Source organism: Triturus cristatus, chromosome 2_1 (genome assembly GCF_964204655.1).
Source record: "Triturus cristatus chromosome 2_1, aTriCri1.1, whole genome shotgun sequence".
In the NCBI taxonomy this organism is placed as follows: domain Eukaryota; kingdom Metazoa; phylum Chordata; class Amphibia; order Caudata; family Salamandridae; genus Triturus; species Triturus cristatus.
Window position 1 is genome coordinate 502,906,918 of NC_140581.1, and position 18,297 is coordinate 502,925,214.

Sequence of the window (18,297 nt, forward strand, 5' to 3'; positions counted from 1 at the left end):
ATCAGCGATAGTGAGCTTGCCAGCATGCTAAGCAGGGGTACTGGTTTTGATGGCTCAGTAAATGATGCAACTAGATTTGAAGAGGTTACGTCCTGGCAAGAGGAGCCAATGGAGTTACATCAGGACAGGGTGATATGATCATATTTCTTCAGGCCCTGGATGAGGCAATCTGTGGCATGTAGGATGCCTCTAAGGGGCGCCAATGTGGAGACAGGGAGGCCAAGGAGCAGGGTGTTACCACCATGCAGATGCGAGTATGCAAGGGCTTGAACAGCAGTACTGAAATTCTTTTCTGCAAGAAAGGGCTTGACTTTCTTTAGAAAAGAGAGATGGTACCTGCCAGTCTTTCTGTTTTTGGTGATGTGTTCTTTAGGGAGAGATTGACGTTCAGGGTGAATCCAAATGATTAGGCATTTGCTGAGAGTTGGGGTTCAAAACCGTTAAAGTTGATGTCATTGCATCCACAAAAGCAGAAAAAACATTAGGTTCTTATGGATTCCAACATGTCTCCATAATTTGCATATTACACCATACTTAACTTAATTGTGCTTATTTGTGCATGTTGTTGCCTAAGTTACAATTTAATCAATTTCCTCACTAAAGGCAAGTTATGAAATGTTATTTTTGACATAATTCTTTACTTTGAGTGTAGAGGAGAAGGACAGCTGCAAATTATCGGATCATGTATTCACATTTTGCTGTAATCTTTTCCTTTTTGTAATAAGATCTAAGAAGTTCAAGTCCCATTCCTCAGGTGTACCCATTGTTGCTCAGGCGTACGCCCTTAGCCACAGCTGCAATGCCTCATTAGAGGACACCTTCCAAGATTGACCCCATTACTACGCAGTGACCACAGAGTGGAATGGCTCTGCTTAAGCAAGCCTCATGGAGGCATTGACAAACCCAGTCCCCTAAAGCTGAGATTTCGGTCAAACCTGTTTCCCTGTATACAACCGGGGGAAGATTTACAAGCCCCTCGCGTCACTTTTGTTTTGCCGTTGCATCAATTTGTGTGATGCAGTGGTGGCGTACACAATGCTCTTGTGCCATGTTATACCTGTGTCAGGTATAATGTATGTAGGGTGGGCGTTCCCATGCAGGAAAGCTTCGTAGAAGTGACGCAGTGAAATCTAAAGGATTTCACTGCACCACTTCTAGGAAGCCACTCCGTCAAAACCCTACGCCTGCTTGGAGCAGGCATAATGAGTGACGCAGCAGAATAAGTATAGGTCTCCCCATGCTTTGCTGGAGTTGCGTCGTGCTTGCGACACAACTCCAGCAATGCGTGCCTTTTGCATCAACAAATGCGTCAACATTTCTGACACATCTGTCAATCTTTGCGCATGGTGCGCAGCATTGTAAATACAAAGCATCCATGGCGGCGCAAAGGTTTTGCACGCAGACGATGGGAAACTGATGCATCACTGCTCTAATGCAGAGCTGTGTCAGCTTCTTGTAAATCTGTCCCCTGGTTTGAATCTTGCTCTTGCCACATATAACCTCATAATTAGGCTATCTGGTTTTAGGTTTAAACCTATAATAACTGATAAAACCCCACCGAAAGGTAAATAGCCATCACCGGTGTAAACATATCAACACTGAAAAAACACCTTTGCAACCACAAACTAAGTGCCATTCAAAGAAAGGAAAAGATGAATGAAAGAGACATTTTTATTTCTTGCTGAAGGGGCCAATACAATGTAACTTTGTTATACATGGTAGCATGAAGAAAGACTGGGCTGACATTGTTCTGCTTTGTTTTGTTGTTTAGGGATGTCACTAAAACATTGTCTCTTCTTCCTTCTGCTTTTTTCAGTTTTGTGGTCTTTGGTTTAAAGATGCAGGGTTTAGAAGCATGTTTTAGGTTTTATTTAGTTATTTTATAAACAGGTGAGAATCGGGAAATATCAGATTCATATTTGATATTTTGGCTACATTTGATTTCACTGATAGGTAAAATGGCTGGTTTCATAAGAATCTTTCCTAATATGTACCATCACATTTACCACACAGAGAATGGGTGAAATCCTTTGATACATCAGGCCCCTTTTCTAGTGAGTTAGTATTGATTGTAAGTAAATTGCCAAACACCCCAAGCTTTAAACATTCAATGCAAGATGTAGTGACAGGTATATGTGAAAAGAATGTTGCCCCCAAGCATCTGAGATAGTGGTGAAAACATGACACCAGGCGTTTGATAAACACGGAATGCGGTGTCACTTGGAATGTTGCTGAAAAAAGTTCCAACCAAGTTCAATAAAGATTGGAGTGATATTGTTTGTATTTGCAGTAATTCAGCTACGTATGTGAAAAAGTTGTATGATGGTCTGTCAAAATCGATGCCTGAGCTGAAGGGCTTCCCTGTAAGAGATCCTTGTCACTTGCTAGATGGTATTCTGAAAGCATCTTTACAATCTTCAGATTTAATGAAGAATGCTATTGACTTTGTAGTCCATTCTGGTGCAGTAAAAATCTATTTGGACCCCATATACCCTGTACACACACTATCTATATCGATGAACTATCAGTGCAGAAGGCAAGCAATAATTAAAATTAAATTAAAATTTCATAAACACCGGAAAAACACTGTTTCCGTTGTTTTTAATGGGCCGAAAATGTGTAGCAACTGATAACCACTGGTTTATAAAAAGTATTGAAAAAACTGAAAAAAACAGACCAGGATTTACCAAAAATAGAAACTGAAAACAGGAAAGCCTACTCATAATGCATGAAAATAAATGCTCGATTTCCATATAGAGTAATGCTCTAGATTATTAATTGACATATTTGTATTTTAAGGTGCCAGTTTCTGAAGAGTATGAAATCACAGGATGAGATTGTGGAGTACATTGAAGATTATTGTGGTTTTGCTGGAGCTACCGTGAGTTTATCAAACTCTCTTTTAATATAATCCGAAGGTGCCTAGTTTATGTGGTCACCAGGATACTATACCTTGCTCTCATTTGTACTTGTATTGTTTACAATTAAAAAATAATATATTTGGTTTTATTTGCAGAGGTATAACCTATTTTTACAGCTACCTTTGAGTGTCTGCTCCATTATGGAATCGTGTAAAAATTGTTTGTATATCTAATCCAAGCGTCACTATCTGGAGCTGAGGTGATTAACTGTTTACATATTTTATAGTATTTTTCATTTAGTGTTTAGTAAATTTTTGGGGTCACGATAGAAGTTCCAGATAATAACTGGAAACATATCCATCTCTTAATAATAGCACTATGCATATGCAAATCAGTCTTGACCCTGTGCCTCATGGGAACAGTTCAGGCCGAGCTGCCAAGCCAGGTCTTCCCTGAACCGGAAACAAGCATCCCGGTACCTATTTCTGGGTAACACCCTTCATCAGCCAGCAGGGCCGGACTGGGAACCGAAACCGGCCCTGGCAAAGTGCTCGGCCGCCCCCCCCTTCTGCGGGGGGTTGTGGGTGCCACTGAGCTCTTTGCCAGGGCCAGTTTTCAGCCGATTTTGTTACAGGGACGATTTTGCAGCTATGCTGCAAAAACTGCCCAGTAACAAAAACGGCCCCCAGGGTCCCAAACCTGTCCCCCACCTGTGCGGCGCACCGGGGGATTGCCCGGTGCCCGCTACAGCCAGTCCGGCCCTGTCAGCCAGGCTAGCTTGAATCCAGTGGCAAAGTTACCCAGAAACCGGACCCAGGATGCTTGTTTCTGGCTCACGGAAGACCTGGCTTGGCAGTTCGGGCTGGACTGTTCCCATGAGGCACGGGGTCAAGACTGATTTGCATATAGCTGGGTCTGAACTGAGGTAGTGAAGTGAGCTAAAGAATGATGAGGGATTCAACCCAGATCATGCTCTTTCCATCATTTCCTTGTGTTTGCTTAATTTTTTAACAAAGCACACCAGCTAAGCAGAGAGAATCCAAATTTATAAAATGTTATGAATTCTCTGCGATGCCGCTGCGTGAACTGCTGATGCAACATCTCTGTTAGTGTTTTCCTGCTAGTGTGGAGACAGAGTAAGCCTTAGCTGTCGCCATGCCTGTGTGCTGCCTGCTCGGAACCTCCTGCTCATTAGCGCGCTCATATATGGCTCGTGAAGTGTAGTACTCTCCCACTGCCAGCCTGGTCATGCGCCTAGAAGCTTAGCTCCTTGCCCCGTGGGAACAGCGGCCATTATGGATAATTATGCGCAGTGTCTGGCCGCCCGTGGCTTCACTGGTGATAATTCTATTGGCTTTTGTTGGTGTCCTGCCTTTCATCAGAATTACGTAGTGTTGCTCTGGTTAATTTTGCTGGAGGAACTTTGGAATCGTGTGGATTAATTAGTGGCCTTTTACGAGATGTTCTGTTAGTTATTACAGCTACATACGTTTCAACTCAAAACAGATGGGAGGGAGGGATATCCCAGCCCAAGAATTTCAGCTCCAACTGACGTTAGGCAGGTCAACAGCAATCTGAAGCCATTATGCAGGACGTGGTGTGGAACAGCCCCCACAGACGGGCAGCAAGCCTCGGGTGCTTATGTAATACCACTACAGAGAGTTTCCATGAGCACTGTTAGCTTATATTAAAAAGAGCTGCTGGAAGGTGCTCTCCACCTGTGTCATGCTGAACAGGATGCTACAAATTCCTTCTAGGGGTGTGTGCATGCCCAGCGCGTGACCACCCCTCACCTCTCCACCACCATGGCATCCCCCACATGTGCTATTTGTTTTCTGTCAGAAAGACTGACTTCAGAAAGAGTAATTACAAGATCAAACGCTTTTATTGATCCCCAAGACAAAGAGAAATGGAAGAACTATAATCACAGAGGCGTATACTCTACACGGGCGAAGGTCGAGCCGTTAGTCTTCTAATGTTTACCGAAGGATCGAGTAGGTGGAAACAACTTATTTAATTAAGCCAAGAGAGCTTTTATGTTTTCAAATGCTGTTCTGTTTCTGCACTGTGTTGGGCGTTTCTAAGTATGTGTCACCGTAAATAGCTTCAGTTCAGGCCTTTTGCTTAGTGTCAATATCAGCAACACTCCCCATCCGATACACAGCAATACCATTAGGAAATACACCACACGACACCTTGTTTGTAGAGAAAATTGCTGCAGGTTTATTTGCATAACAAATATGCTAAACATGGTGGGTTATCTTACGGGCGATCCAAGGGCAGGCAGCCCCTCCGCTGCCTGCCCGCCTGATTAGCCAAATTACACCGTGGCCGTCGCCAATGGGTGCTTACCAAGTTTGGGGGAGGGGTTAACCCCTCCCACCGGTGGACCACCAGTCCACCCCCTTACTCACACCCCCGAGGTAGTGGAGTATTCCAGGCAACCCCCGGTTGCTAAGGCTTACAACCGCCTGTAGAACTAGCGGGGCACCATCGCTCCTTCAGGGTCCAGCGCGAGGACTTCCTGGGGATATTTGCCATTTGCACCCTTTGTGCTCCTGAAGAGGGTGCCCCTGAGTACCTTTCCGCCTCTGGATCACCCTGTAACTCCGCCTGCAACACAAAATAGCACGTTAGAACTAATCTCCCACCCCAATCCCTGCACGTACGCCGGGTAAGCGGTAGGGAGGGAAACGGCGTCAAGGGTAGTGGCAAAGAGGCCGCCAGGTGGGCGGGGAGAGGCACTTATACCTCATTCCCTGCCCACCCCTTCCCAGAAATGACGTGGCCTGCGGACTCCTAGGGGGTCCCCAAACACTGGACTGTCTCGTGTGCCCTCATGTGGCACTCTTATGAGGGTCCCCTTCGTGGACCACGGGCAGCCAACATTCCGCTGTCTGCATCTTTCTTGTTAAGAGGGTCTAGAAGCTTACACTGAATGGGTGGGCGGAGCCTCGTCTTCATGATCAGTGTTTCTATATATTTCTTCCATTGGGTGTATCTATGCTGTCAGATCATTTCCTGTTTGCCTGAGGCGTATACTTGGCGACAAGAAGCAAGAGGTTTGCAAATCATCACACAATTTGGTGAAACATAGGTTCCCTGGCATGAAAGGAGTACCTTCCACCATATTAGGATCCTTTATATGATTACCAATGTGTGCATTTGTGCTGCGAGGCACTGGGAGCTGTGCGACTGCAACCTCCAGTCTGCTATAACTAGATTTGATTCCAGGTGCAACAGTAAACTCCTTCCATGGCTAAGCATGTTTTAATGCTTGTGAATCCTTCAGAGTTTTAGCTCTATCTGTACAACTCATGCACCCAGTTACACTAGCACAATACGGAGATTTTTCGGCTGTAAGCTGCATCTTTAACGGAAGTGCCTGCCGTGCTCTTTCAGTTTCAAGCACTTTTACAAAAGGCACATTATTGTCACATGCAAATATTCCTTAAATTATCTTTATACAAGCATTGGCATAGGCAATAGGTCTCGCTTTTGGGACCTTATAAGTGTTTAGCCATGCAATAGTTGATGTTGTTGCACCAAGGATATTGTGCTGGATAACTAAACACTTATAAGGTCCCAAAGGCGAGACCTATTGGCTATGCCAATGCTTGTTATAGAAGCTAGCCGCCACTGAGTGTAGTGGCCCCTCACACCCTTAGGCCCCGGTGCCACTGCACCTGCTGCACTGTTGATGGCAATGCCCGTGGCGAGCTCCCTGTAGCAATTCTCCCCCCTCGCATCAGTTCTCTGACGCATTCCAGCTGCGTTGGAACCCTGCCCCGTCATCGTGGCCCTGCAAATAACAGCCCTATAACCTTCTGATGAGCAGCTCTCTTTCTCCACCTCTTTGACGCGGACAACTCTAAAGACAGCTCATTTCTGAGCCTGCCATCTTCCTTTAGCTCAGATCATACTCTTGTTAGCTGACTGCACTAAGTGGAAGGCCGCAGATCTCTCTCTGAAGACGATGCTTTGTTTGCTGACAGGTACAGCAGGGCATGAATGGAGATTAATTGCATGCCACACAGTACAGTTTTCAAACTTGCCATGTTTCTGCCTATCTGTATAACGTGACCTTTCCACCAGAGAAGGAGGCTTACTAACACTTGGGGTCCGTCTGTGTTTTGAGAACGCCTATCGTAAAATGGACGGCGAGATACATTTTGACAATTGGTATTTTTATTTTGTGACAGCCTTTTGTGTAGCGTTTCAAACCAACCTAGGCGCTATGGCAAGCAACGAGAATAGACAGTGAAGGCGGAGCTCCAGATATCACGTTTCCTAAGTTAAGGCTTATGTAACCCATCCAGTCTATTTTTATGGCTTTGCATTCTGGGACTGTGTTTTGAGAGCGCCTATCGTAAAATGGACGGCGGGATACATTTTGACAATTGGTATTTTTATTTTGTGACAGCCTTTTGTGTACCGTTTCAAACCAACCTAGGCGCTATGGCAAGCAGCGGGAATAGACAGTGAAGGCGGAGCTCCAGATATCACGTTTCCTAAGTTAATGCGTAACTAACCCATCCTGTCTATTTTTATGGCTGCATTCTGGGATTTGTAGTCCTGATTAGCACTTTATAAAATCAGGATTACAAGCTCCAGAGTGCAAAGCTGAAACTTGGACTGAAAGGGCTACTCGCGCATGGACCTGGGAATCATGAGCGCTCTGTGTACAATTGAGTCGAAAGGTTTCAACTTGTAATCACCAGAGATCAACCACCCACCCGCAACTCGGATGATTCCAAGGAAAACTTCTGATAATGATGTGATGTAAACGCAGTTTGTGTGTTACCTTGACATTGTTGATGGGAATCCGACATGTCTTGCTGATGTTCAGCAGTCACATTAGTGGTTTGAGAGCAATAGAGACTAGCGTGAGTAGGTCAATGAGAGCGGTGCGGGAGAGATAGAGAGAGGTTAAGAGGCAGTGTGGGTGACAACGGAAGAGAGAAAAAGTAAGATACAGGGAGAGGCACAGACAGAAAGGGCACAGGAGAAACAAGTGGTGCGCGCGCGGCGTTAATGCAAGCAGAGGTGACGAGAAGGGCGGGGGGGATAAGGGAGGGGCAAGTGCAAGCAGCGGAGCCTCAATAAAGCTGACAAGAAGGGAGGGGGGAGTGCGAGCAAAGGAGCCATTAGAAAAACCCAGATGGCAGCAGTGCACGTGCACGCTCTCGTGCACTCAAGCTTTAGGCCTGCAAAATCATGTGGGCAGCACTTTCAAAACCCGTATACTAAATGCTCTCCGAGCAGCGCGTGCGCGCTGGCTCAGCGAGACCTAAAAAGGGACCCCAGTGTGCATCGTGGGTTGGATGAAAAACGGCACGCAGACCACCGCTCCAGCTGCTTTCTAAACATTACTAATTGTTACTGTGCTTTCAGTCACTACGCTACGCTGTAACGTCCACTTATTTGTAGGGGGGGCGGAATTTGCGAAAGTGACTTTCGCAAATTATCGCGAAAATGTTAAAAATCTTCGCAAACACGCGGAAATATCACGAAGATGCGGAAGTTTTTTTCCCGCCCGTTTGCGGTATTTTCTGCGTGGTCGCGGCTCGCCAACTTACCCATGCGGTTGCTCGCGGGCGCGGCCATCTTGTTTTCACTCTTCTCGTGGTGCATGATCGCGAGAAGATAGACGTGATCGCGCGACGCATGACGTTACTGCGGGCGCAAACTGTCGCGAGACAGCACAAATGGCTACCAACAATCCAACATCTCGTGGAGAACGCGACCGGATCGGGAAAACTTGTCGACGAACGCGAGGATTCAGGTAAGGCGATCGCGCACGCGCGAGAATGTATTATTTTACAGCGCGAGCAAGAAACAAATTATCGCTAAGCTGCGGAATGCGGAAATTTTGACATTTTCGCGCTCTCCGCGGAACGCGAAAATGTCAAATTATCGCAATTTCCGCAAGCGGAACGGAAATTTAGCCCAGGCCTACTTATTTGAAACATATCAGCTCTTGTGGGGCATGGTAATGGGAACTTTCCTGTGTGAGTGGGCCTGCTAAAGTTGAAGGATTCAGTTTAAGGAGCAAGTGCGCTTCCTGTTCTTATCCAACCTCACCCCTGTTGGAAACTTGTTTTCTTTTGATTTTGGCCAGTACGTAAATTAAATGGTCTCCTAGCACCTAAACAAAACAAGCATGCTGTGAGTGTGTGTCCAGGAGCCACAGTGGCCTACAATGCGTCATGACCTTTGATCGTCACCAGGCCACGTAGGCATCTTAATTTTGGGGTCTGCACAATGGGGCCTGCGACAGCTGGGGAGCCTCCTTGGCCCCAGGAGGGCAGCAACAACAAATTCAAGGGGCACTAAGACATCTGCTTTCGCAGTGAAGCTCCTGGCACGTGCGAAGGACACTAAAGAGCGCGTCCCTGCTCATGGAAACCCCAAACAAGCATTGGCATAGCCAATAGGTCTCGCCTTTGGGACCTTATAAGTTTTTAGCCATGCAGCACATTATCGTGGGTGATGTGCCACCAGGGATTGAAGAGCTATACAGTTACTACACACTGGGTCATGCAGTCTGATTCAAGAATAAATACTTGCCTCAGGAAACATTTATGGGAGCGGCAGGTCTGAGAGACAGAGGTGGGTGAAAAAGGTGGGACAGTGAGAGGGATGAGTTTGGAGAGACCAAAAGGTGAGAGTAAAATGGTCACAGTAGTGTAACGGAGGCACCTACAACACCCACATGGGGAGGGGCCCGGGGTGGACAACCTTCAGTCCATGAAACACATAAACATACATGTCAGTGTTTTACAAAAGAAAAGTGGTATATTTTGAAAAAACATCAGGGCCACAACAAAGCCTGTTTTGCTTACGAAAATCAGAAGTCATCTGCCTGAATCGGTCTAGTGACATATATATCCAAGGAACAGAAACGTGCACAGAAACTGTTCTGGAGACAATTAGCAGCAAACAAAACAAGCAATGACTAGGAAGGGGAGCAGTAGTGGACACGGGGGAGGATGGGTGAAGTAGCAGTGAGAGACAGCATGGGTGTGTAAACGGCATCGGGTAAGCGAAACGGGACAGGGCAGCCATTGTGGTACTGGACTGCAATTAAAGTCCCTGAAATTGCTTGGGTGAGAAGCAGGCGTGTGGGAAGCACCGAGCCAGCACACTGGCTGTAGGGGGGAAGACGGGTTTGACAAAAGCATGAAAGGCAGCAACGCGCGCTATGTGGTTTAGGGACGGCGAGGGAGCTGAGGCAAAACAAAAAAGCATTGGCATAGCCAATAGATCTTGCCTTTGGGACCTTATAAGCCTTATAGCCCTACAGACGAATGCCACAGGAGGCTTTTCGGGCAGGAGGGAGGGAGCGCAGGAATATCAAGGGATACCGGTAATGCAGAAATCCCATTCAAGGTGATGGGACAGGAACGCTATGGGAGGGTGCAGGGCAGGAATACCACAGGAGGGGGCTAAGGCTTAAATACACCTGGGAGCTGATAGAGTGGGAATACTGTCAGAGATTGCAGGGCAGGGGCAGCAAGGAGCGAACTCTGTGGGAGATTGTGACCGTCCCATGGTGGGGCATTCCCGTGGTAGAAACGCGAAAACCGTAAGAAGTCGGAATGGCAAAAAGATCTCTGAGGTTGTTAGGGGTTGAGTACCACTAAAGGCTGGTTGAAGGGGTGTACCACATGAGACTGGGGAGTGTGAAATAAGAGCAGTTACTTTGTAAAAAACGCCGTACGGTGGTCCGTGGAGAATTTGGGGATTATTGATAGAATGGCAGCGCCCCCAGATGTTCTTGTTCTGTTTACAGTATTGTGGACGCGCAAAAAGCCGGAAATACGTGAATTGCTCACAGCAGCTGCGGCGGTGTTGTTTTTGGCAGTAGCTGTGCTGCGGGAACGTGTTGGGGCATTATTTCTTGTGAGAGTATAATGTACACGTTTCAGAAGCGGGAGCAGAGGGAGTGGGAAGATGGAGAGACGGAAGGGCGTGGGCAGAGAGAGCAGCCAGAAGAGCCAGAGCGGCGGGGTGGGGGGAGGGGGTGGGAAGTAAGGAGCAGCTGAGAGGAGGAAAAGGAAAGTAGCAAGAGAGGCACTGTCAGAGAAACCAGGAGCGTTTCAGTTGTCCACAATAATAGCTTGTTCCTATATACTGCAGCATACTGATCTTCTGTCACTTCTAAGCGCTGTAAACAATAGGTGCTACAATTATCCAGTTTAATGGCACTGGATGTAACCACCACAGAAGGATGGAAAGCTGACCTGGCCACATCCAGATTTGAAACTCGTGCCTTGCATGTCATCACGTGTTTCAAGGACCCGCTGCAAGTCAATGGACAGTCTGAGGCAGGGCTCGCCTGTAGCCTGGGCAAGCTGGGCCCACGCCCAGGGTGCTGACCTTCAGGGGGCGCATGGAGCTGTCTGCATACAAATCATGCAGCTGTCTGCTCTGACCTGGCTTCAGGGATTCAGCCCAAACTTCCTCAAATATTTTATTTCTCATAGAAATCACAAGCGTCCCAGTTTAACATCCTCCCCCACTCCCATCACTTTTGCACCCCCACCCCTTAGACCGCTCAGCTTCAGTTTGGCGCCTGCAGAAATGAGCTGAGCTGTAAAAGATTCAGATGAATGGGCAGGAGTGGTGAAGTTTGTATAACCTGCCATGGACTGACCACTGAACACCAATTACCCCTTCGCAACTCACTCTGCCACATTTTACTCAGCCGCAGTGAGGAGGACAAGGCTGCACAGTACAGCAGGGCGGTCGGAAGCGGCTGAACCTCTAGAACTCTTTCTTGTGACAAATCTTCCTTCTAACAGGTCACATAATGCTGACAGGTTAGATGTTTAGTTGTATTTTAGTAAATTACTGTGTTAGCTGTTTAGTGGCATGTTATTGACTTCTGCAGTTTCTCTTTGCATTCTAGTGCTTGCAGTTTTGTTTTCCTCTGTCTATATATATGTAGGACTACATATACAGGGGGCAAAAAGTGCATTTGCAGAGTCAATGCAGTTGATCCTTTGCTAAATGTATAAAGTTTACAGCAATTTCTAGGTCACAACGAGGAGGAAATGAGGTCAATGAAGGGGTGCCAAATTTGTTTTCGCCCAGGGCGCGGTCTGAGCAAAGGCTGGTCCTGACCAGAGGCATTTGGATTTTGAACATGGCTGATGCTATAAAAAGTTCCAGGAGCTAAACGGGGGTTTATCACGGGTATCTACATGAGCCAATCTCAGTAAAATAAACACAGACGAATCAAAAAGGGATGCGAATGGCAAAAGAACTTTTAAAAGTCCGAGACCTCATCTCACTCTGAGGCCTTGGGGGCAAGCAGCGGACGTCATTCCATCTGATTAGAACATATCTGACAGAAAAGAATTATTATATTGAATCAGCCACGGTAACAGGCAACAGCCGTGTGATTTACTCAAGGTTTAATATGAAATCTGAAAAACGAGCGCCCGCGATGCTGTACTCTATATCTTTTCACAAATAATTATCTTTTATGAGCCGAAGTTTTGTCTTCCTGTATTATTCATTTGACTAACACACCTAATTCATAGGAGACAGATGCTCGTGATCGCCGTTATTAAAAAGAACATGTATGCAGTTTATGTCAAAGGAGCCGGCTTGGTGAAGGATTTTATGAAAATGAAAGTAGAGAAATGCTTCTCTGTTCCTGGCAAGTCCTTCATGGTCTCGCGCCCCAGCCCTTTATTTATGGAACTTGACTGCCTCTGACAAAGTTGCGCTCCTGCGCCATTTCCCTTGGAATACTGAAAAAAAAGGCGGCAGAGTAAACCCAACAGCTCGCTTCTCCTCGGTGGCAGTGTCCGGGCTCAGAGATGTGTTTGTGCTATTCTGGAGTCCACTACCCCTGCTCTCTTGGCAGATTAAAACAAGCGCGGCTGCGAAAGTTAAAGCGACTGCGCTAATTAGACAAGGAATGTCAGGAATGCAGCTGCCACCTGGCCGCGCTGCTGCTTGCTCCTGAGCTCCCTAATCCAGGGGAGTTAACATTTAGAGAGAAGGCGGGACATGCACCCGCCTTTGGCCAATTATGGGCTTTCAATTTTTGAAGGCCACACTCAAAGGCCAATAGTATTTGACAAGCAGATGCACGAGCTTTCAGAAATCTTCCAGAATGTCTGCTGTGATTACAAGAGACCCTCTCCAAGGGCAGCGCATGCGCACTGCGCTAGGCGAGACCTAAAAAGTAACTATTCTGATTGTGTGTAAAGTCAGCTGTCCAGTCACACAGAAGCCGGCCGTGGCTCGACAAATGTCTCTTCACAAAGCACAGCCCACTTTGTGCACTGTTAACTGTGGGTTTTGAAAATTCATGTATGATTGCAGTGATTTCAATTTTTAAATCGCTTTTAAACAGTTCGTTGTTGACCTATTAACATACAAGTAATCCCTGTCTACCCAGTTACACAAAATCAGTTGAATGAGTTTAATAGTGAACTCATGTCTTCTAAATAAGCGGCTGTGCACTGTGGATTTTTTTAAATATAGACACTGTTTCAGGAAACTTTAAGAGCTGATTGTGCACAAACTCACAGGATGGTAACAAACCATCATTCTTAGTCCTCTACGCAGTGCTACTAGCTGCTCCTCTGGTCCCATCGGTAATTCCTCATTCTAAATCCACTAGACAGTGCTGCTAGCTGCTTCTTTCGTCCCAGTGGTAATTACTCATTCTAATTCCTCTAGACAGTGCTGCCAACTGCTTTTCTGTTCCCAATGGTAATTCCTCATTCTAATTCCACTAGACAGTGCTGAAGCTACATCTCTGGTCCCAGTGGTAATTCCTCATTCTTAGTCCTCTACACAATGTTTCTACTTGCTTCTCTGGTCCCATCGATAATTCCGTATTCTAAGTCCTCTAGACATTGCTGCTAGCTGCTTCTCTAGTCCCATCAGTAAATCCCATTCTAAGTCCTCTAAGCAGTGCTGCTGGCTACTACCCTGGTCCCATCTATAATTGTTCATTCTAATTTCTCTAGGCAGTGCTTTAGCTGTGTCTCTAGTCACAGTGGTAGTCACAGTGGTAATTCCTCATTATCAGTCCTCTAGGCAGTGCTGCTAGCCACCTCTCTGTTCCCAGTGGTAATTCCTCATTCCAAGGCCTCTAAACAGTGCTGCAGCTGCTTCTCTGGTCCCAAAGGTAATTCCTCATTCTAATTCCTATTCAGAGTGCTGCAGCTGCTTATCTGCGGAACCCGGGGATAAGTATGTTAAACGAGCAGTGGTTCTGCCACTAATGAACTCCTCCCTGTGTAGTCCTTTCTGTCAACAAGTCCTTAGAACCAGACCCTTCTGATTTATCTCGTATTATCCTGAATAAGGGGCACCGCGTGCTCCCTTGGTACCTGCAGCGTCTTGCCCTCGGAGCAAGGTGGTTGCATGTAATCCCAGGATTTCGGTGGACTCAGGACTTGATTAGAAAAGCGGGGCCTACGGCCTCTGTATACGTATATCCTCAGGTACCAAGAGCAAACTTGTTCCTTGAAACCTCTGGCGTCTCGTGCTCGGAGTCTACTGAAGAAGTCTAGTTCTTTAAACTCCTACGATATACAAATTGCCAAGACTGTTTCTAATCCAACCAGGAGGGCTATGATTTGGCTGCTTACTACGAATTAACACCTGTACCTGGCGATACAGGTCACCTTGTACTTACGGCGAGGTCAACCAACTTGGCATTTCACTGAGACAAAATCTTAACAAGGCTATACACGAATATTGTTCTTTAGTCCCGATGAAGACCCCACAGTGATGCTTTTTAAACTCACACATTTTTAAGGGGTCGAAACGTCGACGTATATATAACAAGCGTTGCTGCCCAACCAGACCATCATAATTAAAAGGATAGATTCTAGGTCTTGTTAGGGGTTCTGTGCTAACTATCTTTGTTGTACATGTATCATTGGTTATGTATATTTTGTATTGTGATATATGTGTAAAACACCATTGTATTCACTTCCCCTGTGTTTCACCATTGTTATAAACTACATTTGGTAGGTATGTTTTTTGTGTACATGTCCTGGGTTGTATCACTAATACTTAAACAAATATGATTTACCAATATACCAATTGACCATATTGAATTTGGTGGAGTTGTTTGTTTTTCAAAGAATCAGTGTTGTGACTTACTGTACTATTAATTGAAGTCCTACCTTTTGAGAGGACAAAATAAGAAATGGTTAAAATTTTGTTTTGTAGCAGAACCACTGCTCGTTTAATGTACATATCTCCAGGTTCTGCACGTGACTGGGTTACCCCATTGGTATTACCGACGAGCAGCTGCTTATCTAGTCACAGTGGTAATTCCTCAATATTAGTCCTCTACGCAGTGCTGCTAGCTGCTTCTCTGGTCCCCTCGGTAATTCCTCATTTTAAGTCCTAGTACTCAGTAAGAAAGCCTCAAAGATCCTCCCGTATTACATGCCAAACCTATGAGCGCGTCCGTCAAGGGTGGCCTCTCTTGTGTATATTCAATGTACACCCGTACAGTTGTGGTCTCCACAACTGTACGGGTTATCATCAGAGTGTACACACGTTCAGACCCAGGATGAGTCACATGTTCTTGCTTTTGTTTCTTTTTTCTGTTTCTTTGAGGAGGTGTTGGTTGAAAGCGTTTTTTGCTGAAGTATTGCACTTCTAATAGGTATGATGTAAATGTACAGAAAATATAAAAATGTTGTTTCGTAAAATTATCCTCAGCATGCGTGGGCAATGAGCAAAAGAAAAATGCTCATTAACAACTAAATGATTTCAAAATATAACTTGTATGTAGATTACATGGGGTGCCTGTTCAGGGTCAGCCGTTTCTTCGGTCTGGCTAGAGATAGAGTTCATGTTTCTGCGGAGATGGGTGGGTGTTATTTGCCTTAATTATGAGTCTCTTTAGTAGCAGTCAATTTAAACTCCTAGAAAATGGGATCGTTATTTTTGGGCCTATTTTGCCAGTATAATGTTATTAAATGACAATCTTGCCTCGATATCTTTACTTATTTATCTCTATAGCTCTTCATGTTCCAAAAGCTTATTTTAAAAAGAAGTCGAATCGAACTGGCAGACATTTTTCGGACATACAAGAAACCATGCTATGGAATTCAATGTCTTCAAATCCCTCTTGACAAGGGTGATGTGTTGCTCTCATTTATTTGGTCTTAAGGTATCCTTGGTTTTATAGTTAGAATTGTGTTTTTTTTTTAGGAGGGCAGAATAGGACTGTTCTTTCCAGATTATCAAGGTGTAGGACAGGCTTTGGAGACAAAAGTAGTAGTAGTTATCTCTGTAATTACTCCTGTTTCCATCAGTTATCATCGCTAGTCTATTATCCTAATATGCCATTGTTAGAAATGGGGTTCTCTAGTTGGCAATGGCTGGCGCCAATGTCCAAATAGGGACCCTTCTTCCTAAGTCAGGGCAAGTGGGCTACCCCCTTTGATAACCCCTGCTCAACCCTGTGGTAAAGTAGCACGAGCAGTTAGGCCTATCTCTGAGGCAGTGTGTGAAGCATTTATGACCATGCACAATAAGGCAGTAACGACACCACAAAAGGACACAACTCAAGTAGGTATAGAAACATTGTATCTTTATATAAGGTTTAACACGAGACTCTCAAAGGCGTTTTAACAAGCCACAATGCACGTGAATTAGTATGGACTTAAAAATGCAATAACATCGTCACTAGAACGTGGCACTGACTTAATTCAAGGCCTGGGTCTACGTGACCCATTGCGCACCAGATACCTGTCGTTGGAAGGGGACCCAGCACGCAGCTTCTCGAAGAAGCGGAGACGGTGACAGGCGGACTCCCAGCGACCACAGCTCTTGGCTGCAGTGGTCCACAGTGTGCACTCACAATGATTCGGGGATAGGCGGGCTCTCAGCGACAGCAGCACGTGGCTGCGGCGGCCCAGGCTGGTGGTGGCGATGACTCTCGTTGGGCAGCACCGTGGTGGGCTCACAGCGGCAGCAGCTTTCTCTTAGCTGCGGCAGCCCACGAGACGATAGCGACAATCTTTCACAATGGTGAACAAGATGCGGGCACACAGCGGTGGCAGCTCTCTCTTAGCTTTGGTGGGCCAACAGGACAAATCACGATGATGTAAAGAGGGCAAAGGTGTGGGCACTCAGCAGCAGCAGCTTTCTCTTAGCTGCGGCGACCCACAGGACAAATCACGATGATGCAAAGTTGGCAAAGGTGCGGGCACTCAGCGGCAGCAGCTCTCTCTCAGCTGCGGTGGCCCACAGGACAAATCACGATGATGCAAGGTTGGCAAAGGTCTGGGCACTCAGCGGCAGCAGCTCTCTCTTAGCTGCGGTGGCCCACAGGTCAAATGACAATGATGCAAAGTTGGCAACAGTGCGGGCACTCAGCGGCAGCAGCTCTCTTTTAGCTGCAGCGGCACACAGGACAAAGGATGATCTTGACGAGGCTGGCACAGCGACGGGCACTCAGCGGCTACAGCTCTCTCTTAACTGCGGCAGTCCACAGAGATTCAGCGAAGGTTCCGGAGATTCAAGTTAAGGCGGGCTATCAGCGGCGGCAGCTCTCTCTTAGCTACCGCAGCCCACACGGAGTTAACAAGGATTACCAGTCCGCGTTCCTCACAGTAGAACTAGAGGCTCTGGATTACTCAACGGTGGCCTCACCTGCAAGTAGAATTCCTCGCACAGGAATTCAAACTGCTGACGTAGTGAAGTCTAATGTCCCTGAGACTTCAGCAGGAGGCGCTCTCAATTCAGGCCCTCGGGTAGTTTCTTCAGCAAGCTTGGTGAAAGTTTCAAAGTCATTTCCTCTGTACACTCGGACAGAGTTTCGTCTTGACATCCAGAAGGAACACACTTGAAAAAGGTATCAGTGCAGCGTTTTATACCTAAAAAGTCTTTGTTCTTTAAAGTCACAAATCACTGAATCCAGCCAGAACCAGTTTGGTGGGGTCGGGGAGCACTTGGTTTACGAGGTGATATCCTGCCCTTTGAGAATGAGGGGGTCTGCTTTCAGACGCCCAGTGGGAGGTGGAGCCATCATTCACCTTGCCAGCCACGGCCCTGCTCAGATCAAAGAGTCACACCTCCCCATGCTCTGAATGCCAATCCCTCTCTCCAGCCAGGTCTGACCCAGCTGGCCCTGCTGCTCCAAAACCAGACGGCCAATACACATACTAGCAAAGCGTACAGGAAAGCTTAGGCAAGAAAATACCTTGTTTCTAGAAGAGGCATTTTCAAACACGGGATATACAAATGATCCTTACTAAAAGATGTATCTCAATGTCCTGAGCTTAAACATATCAAATTCGAATTTCCTATCAGGTTCCTGGGGTCAGGTAGGATTATGGAATGTAAGACTCAGCCTGCCTATTCTGGCCTATGAGAACGGATAGCCTCACAATAGTAAACAGTGAAATGGAGCATAACTCGCTATTAGAACATG

At 46.3% G+C, this 18,297-nt stretch overlaps 1 protein-coding gene across 6 annotated transcripts in view; it reads left to right on the plus strand.

The window, feature by feature from the left end:
* LOC146865554 (baculoviral IAP repeat-containing protein 1-like) overlaps nucleotides 1-18,297 on the plus strand; it is a 1,189,967-nt gene that overhangs the window by 392,344 nt on the left and 779,326 nt on the right. For all 6 annotated transcript variants that reach the window (XM_085632369.1, XM_085632370.1, XM_085632371.1 and 3 more), the window contains one exon: nucleotides 2,800-2,881. In XM_085632369.1, the coding sequence (XP_085488495.1) occupies nucleotides 2,800-2,881 (82 nt within the window). The remainder of the gene's footprint in view (nucleotides 1-2,799; nucleotides 2,882-18,297) is intronic.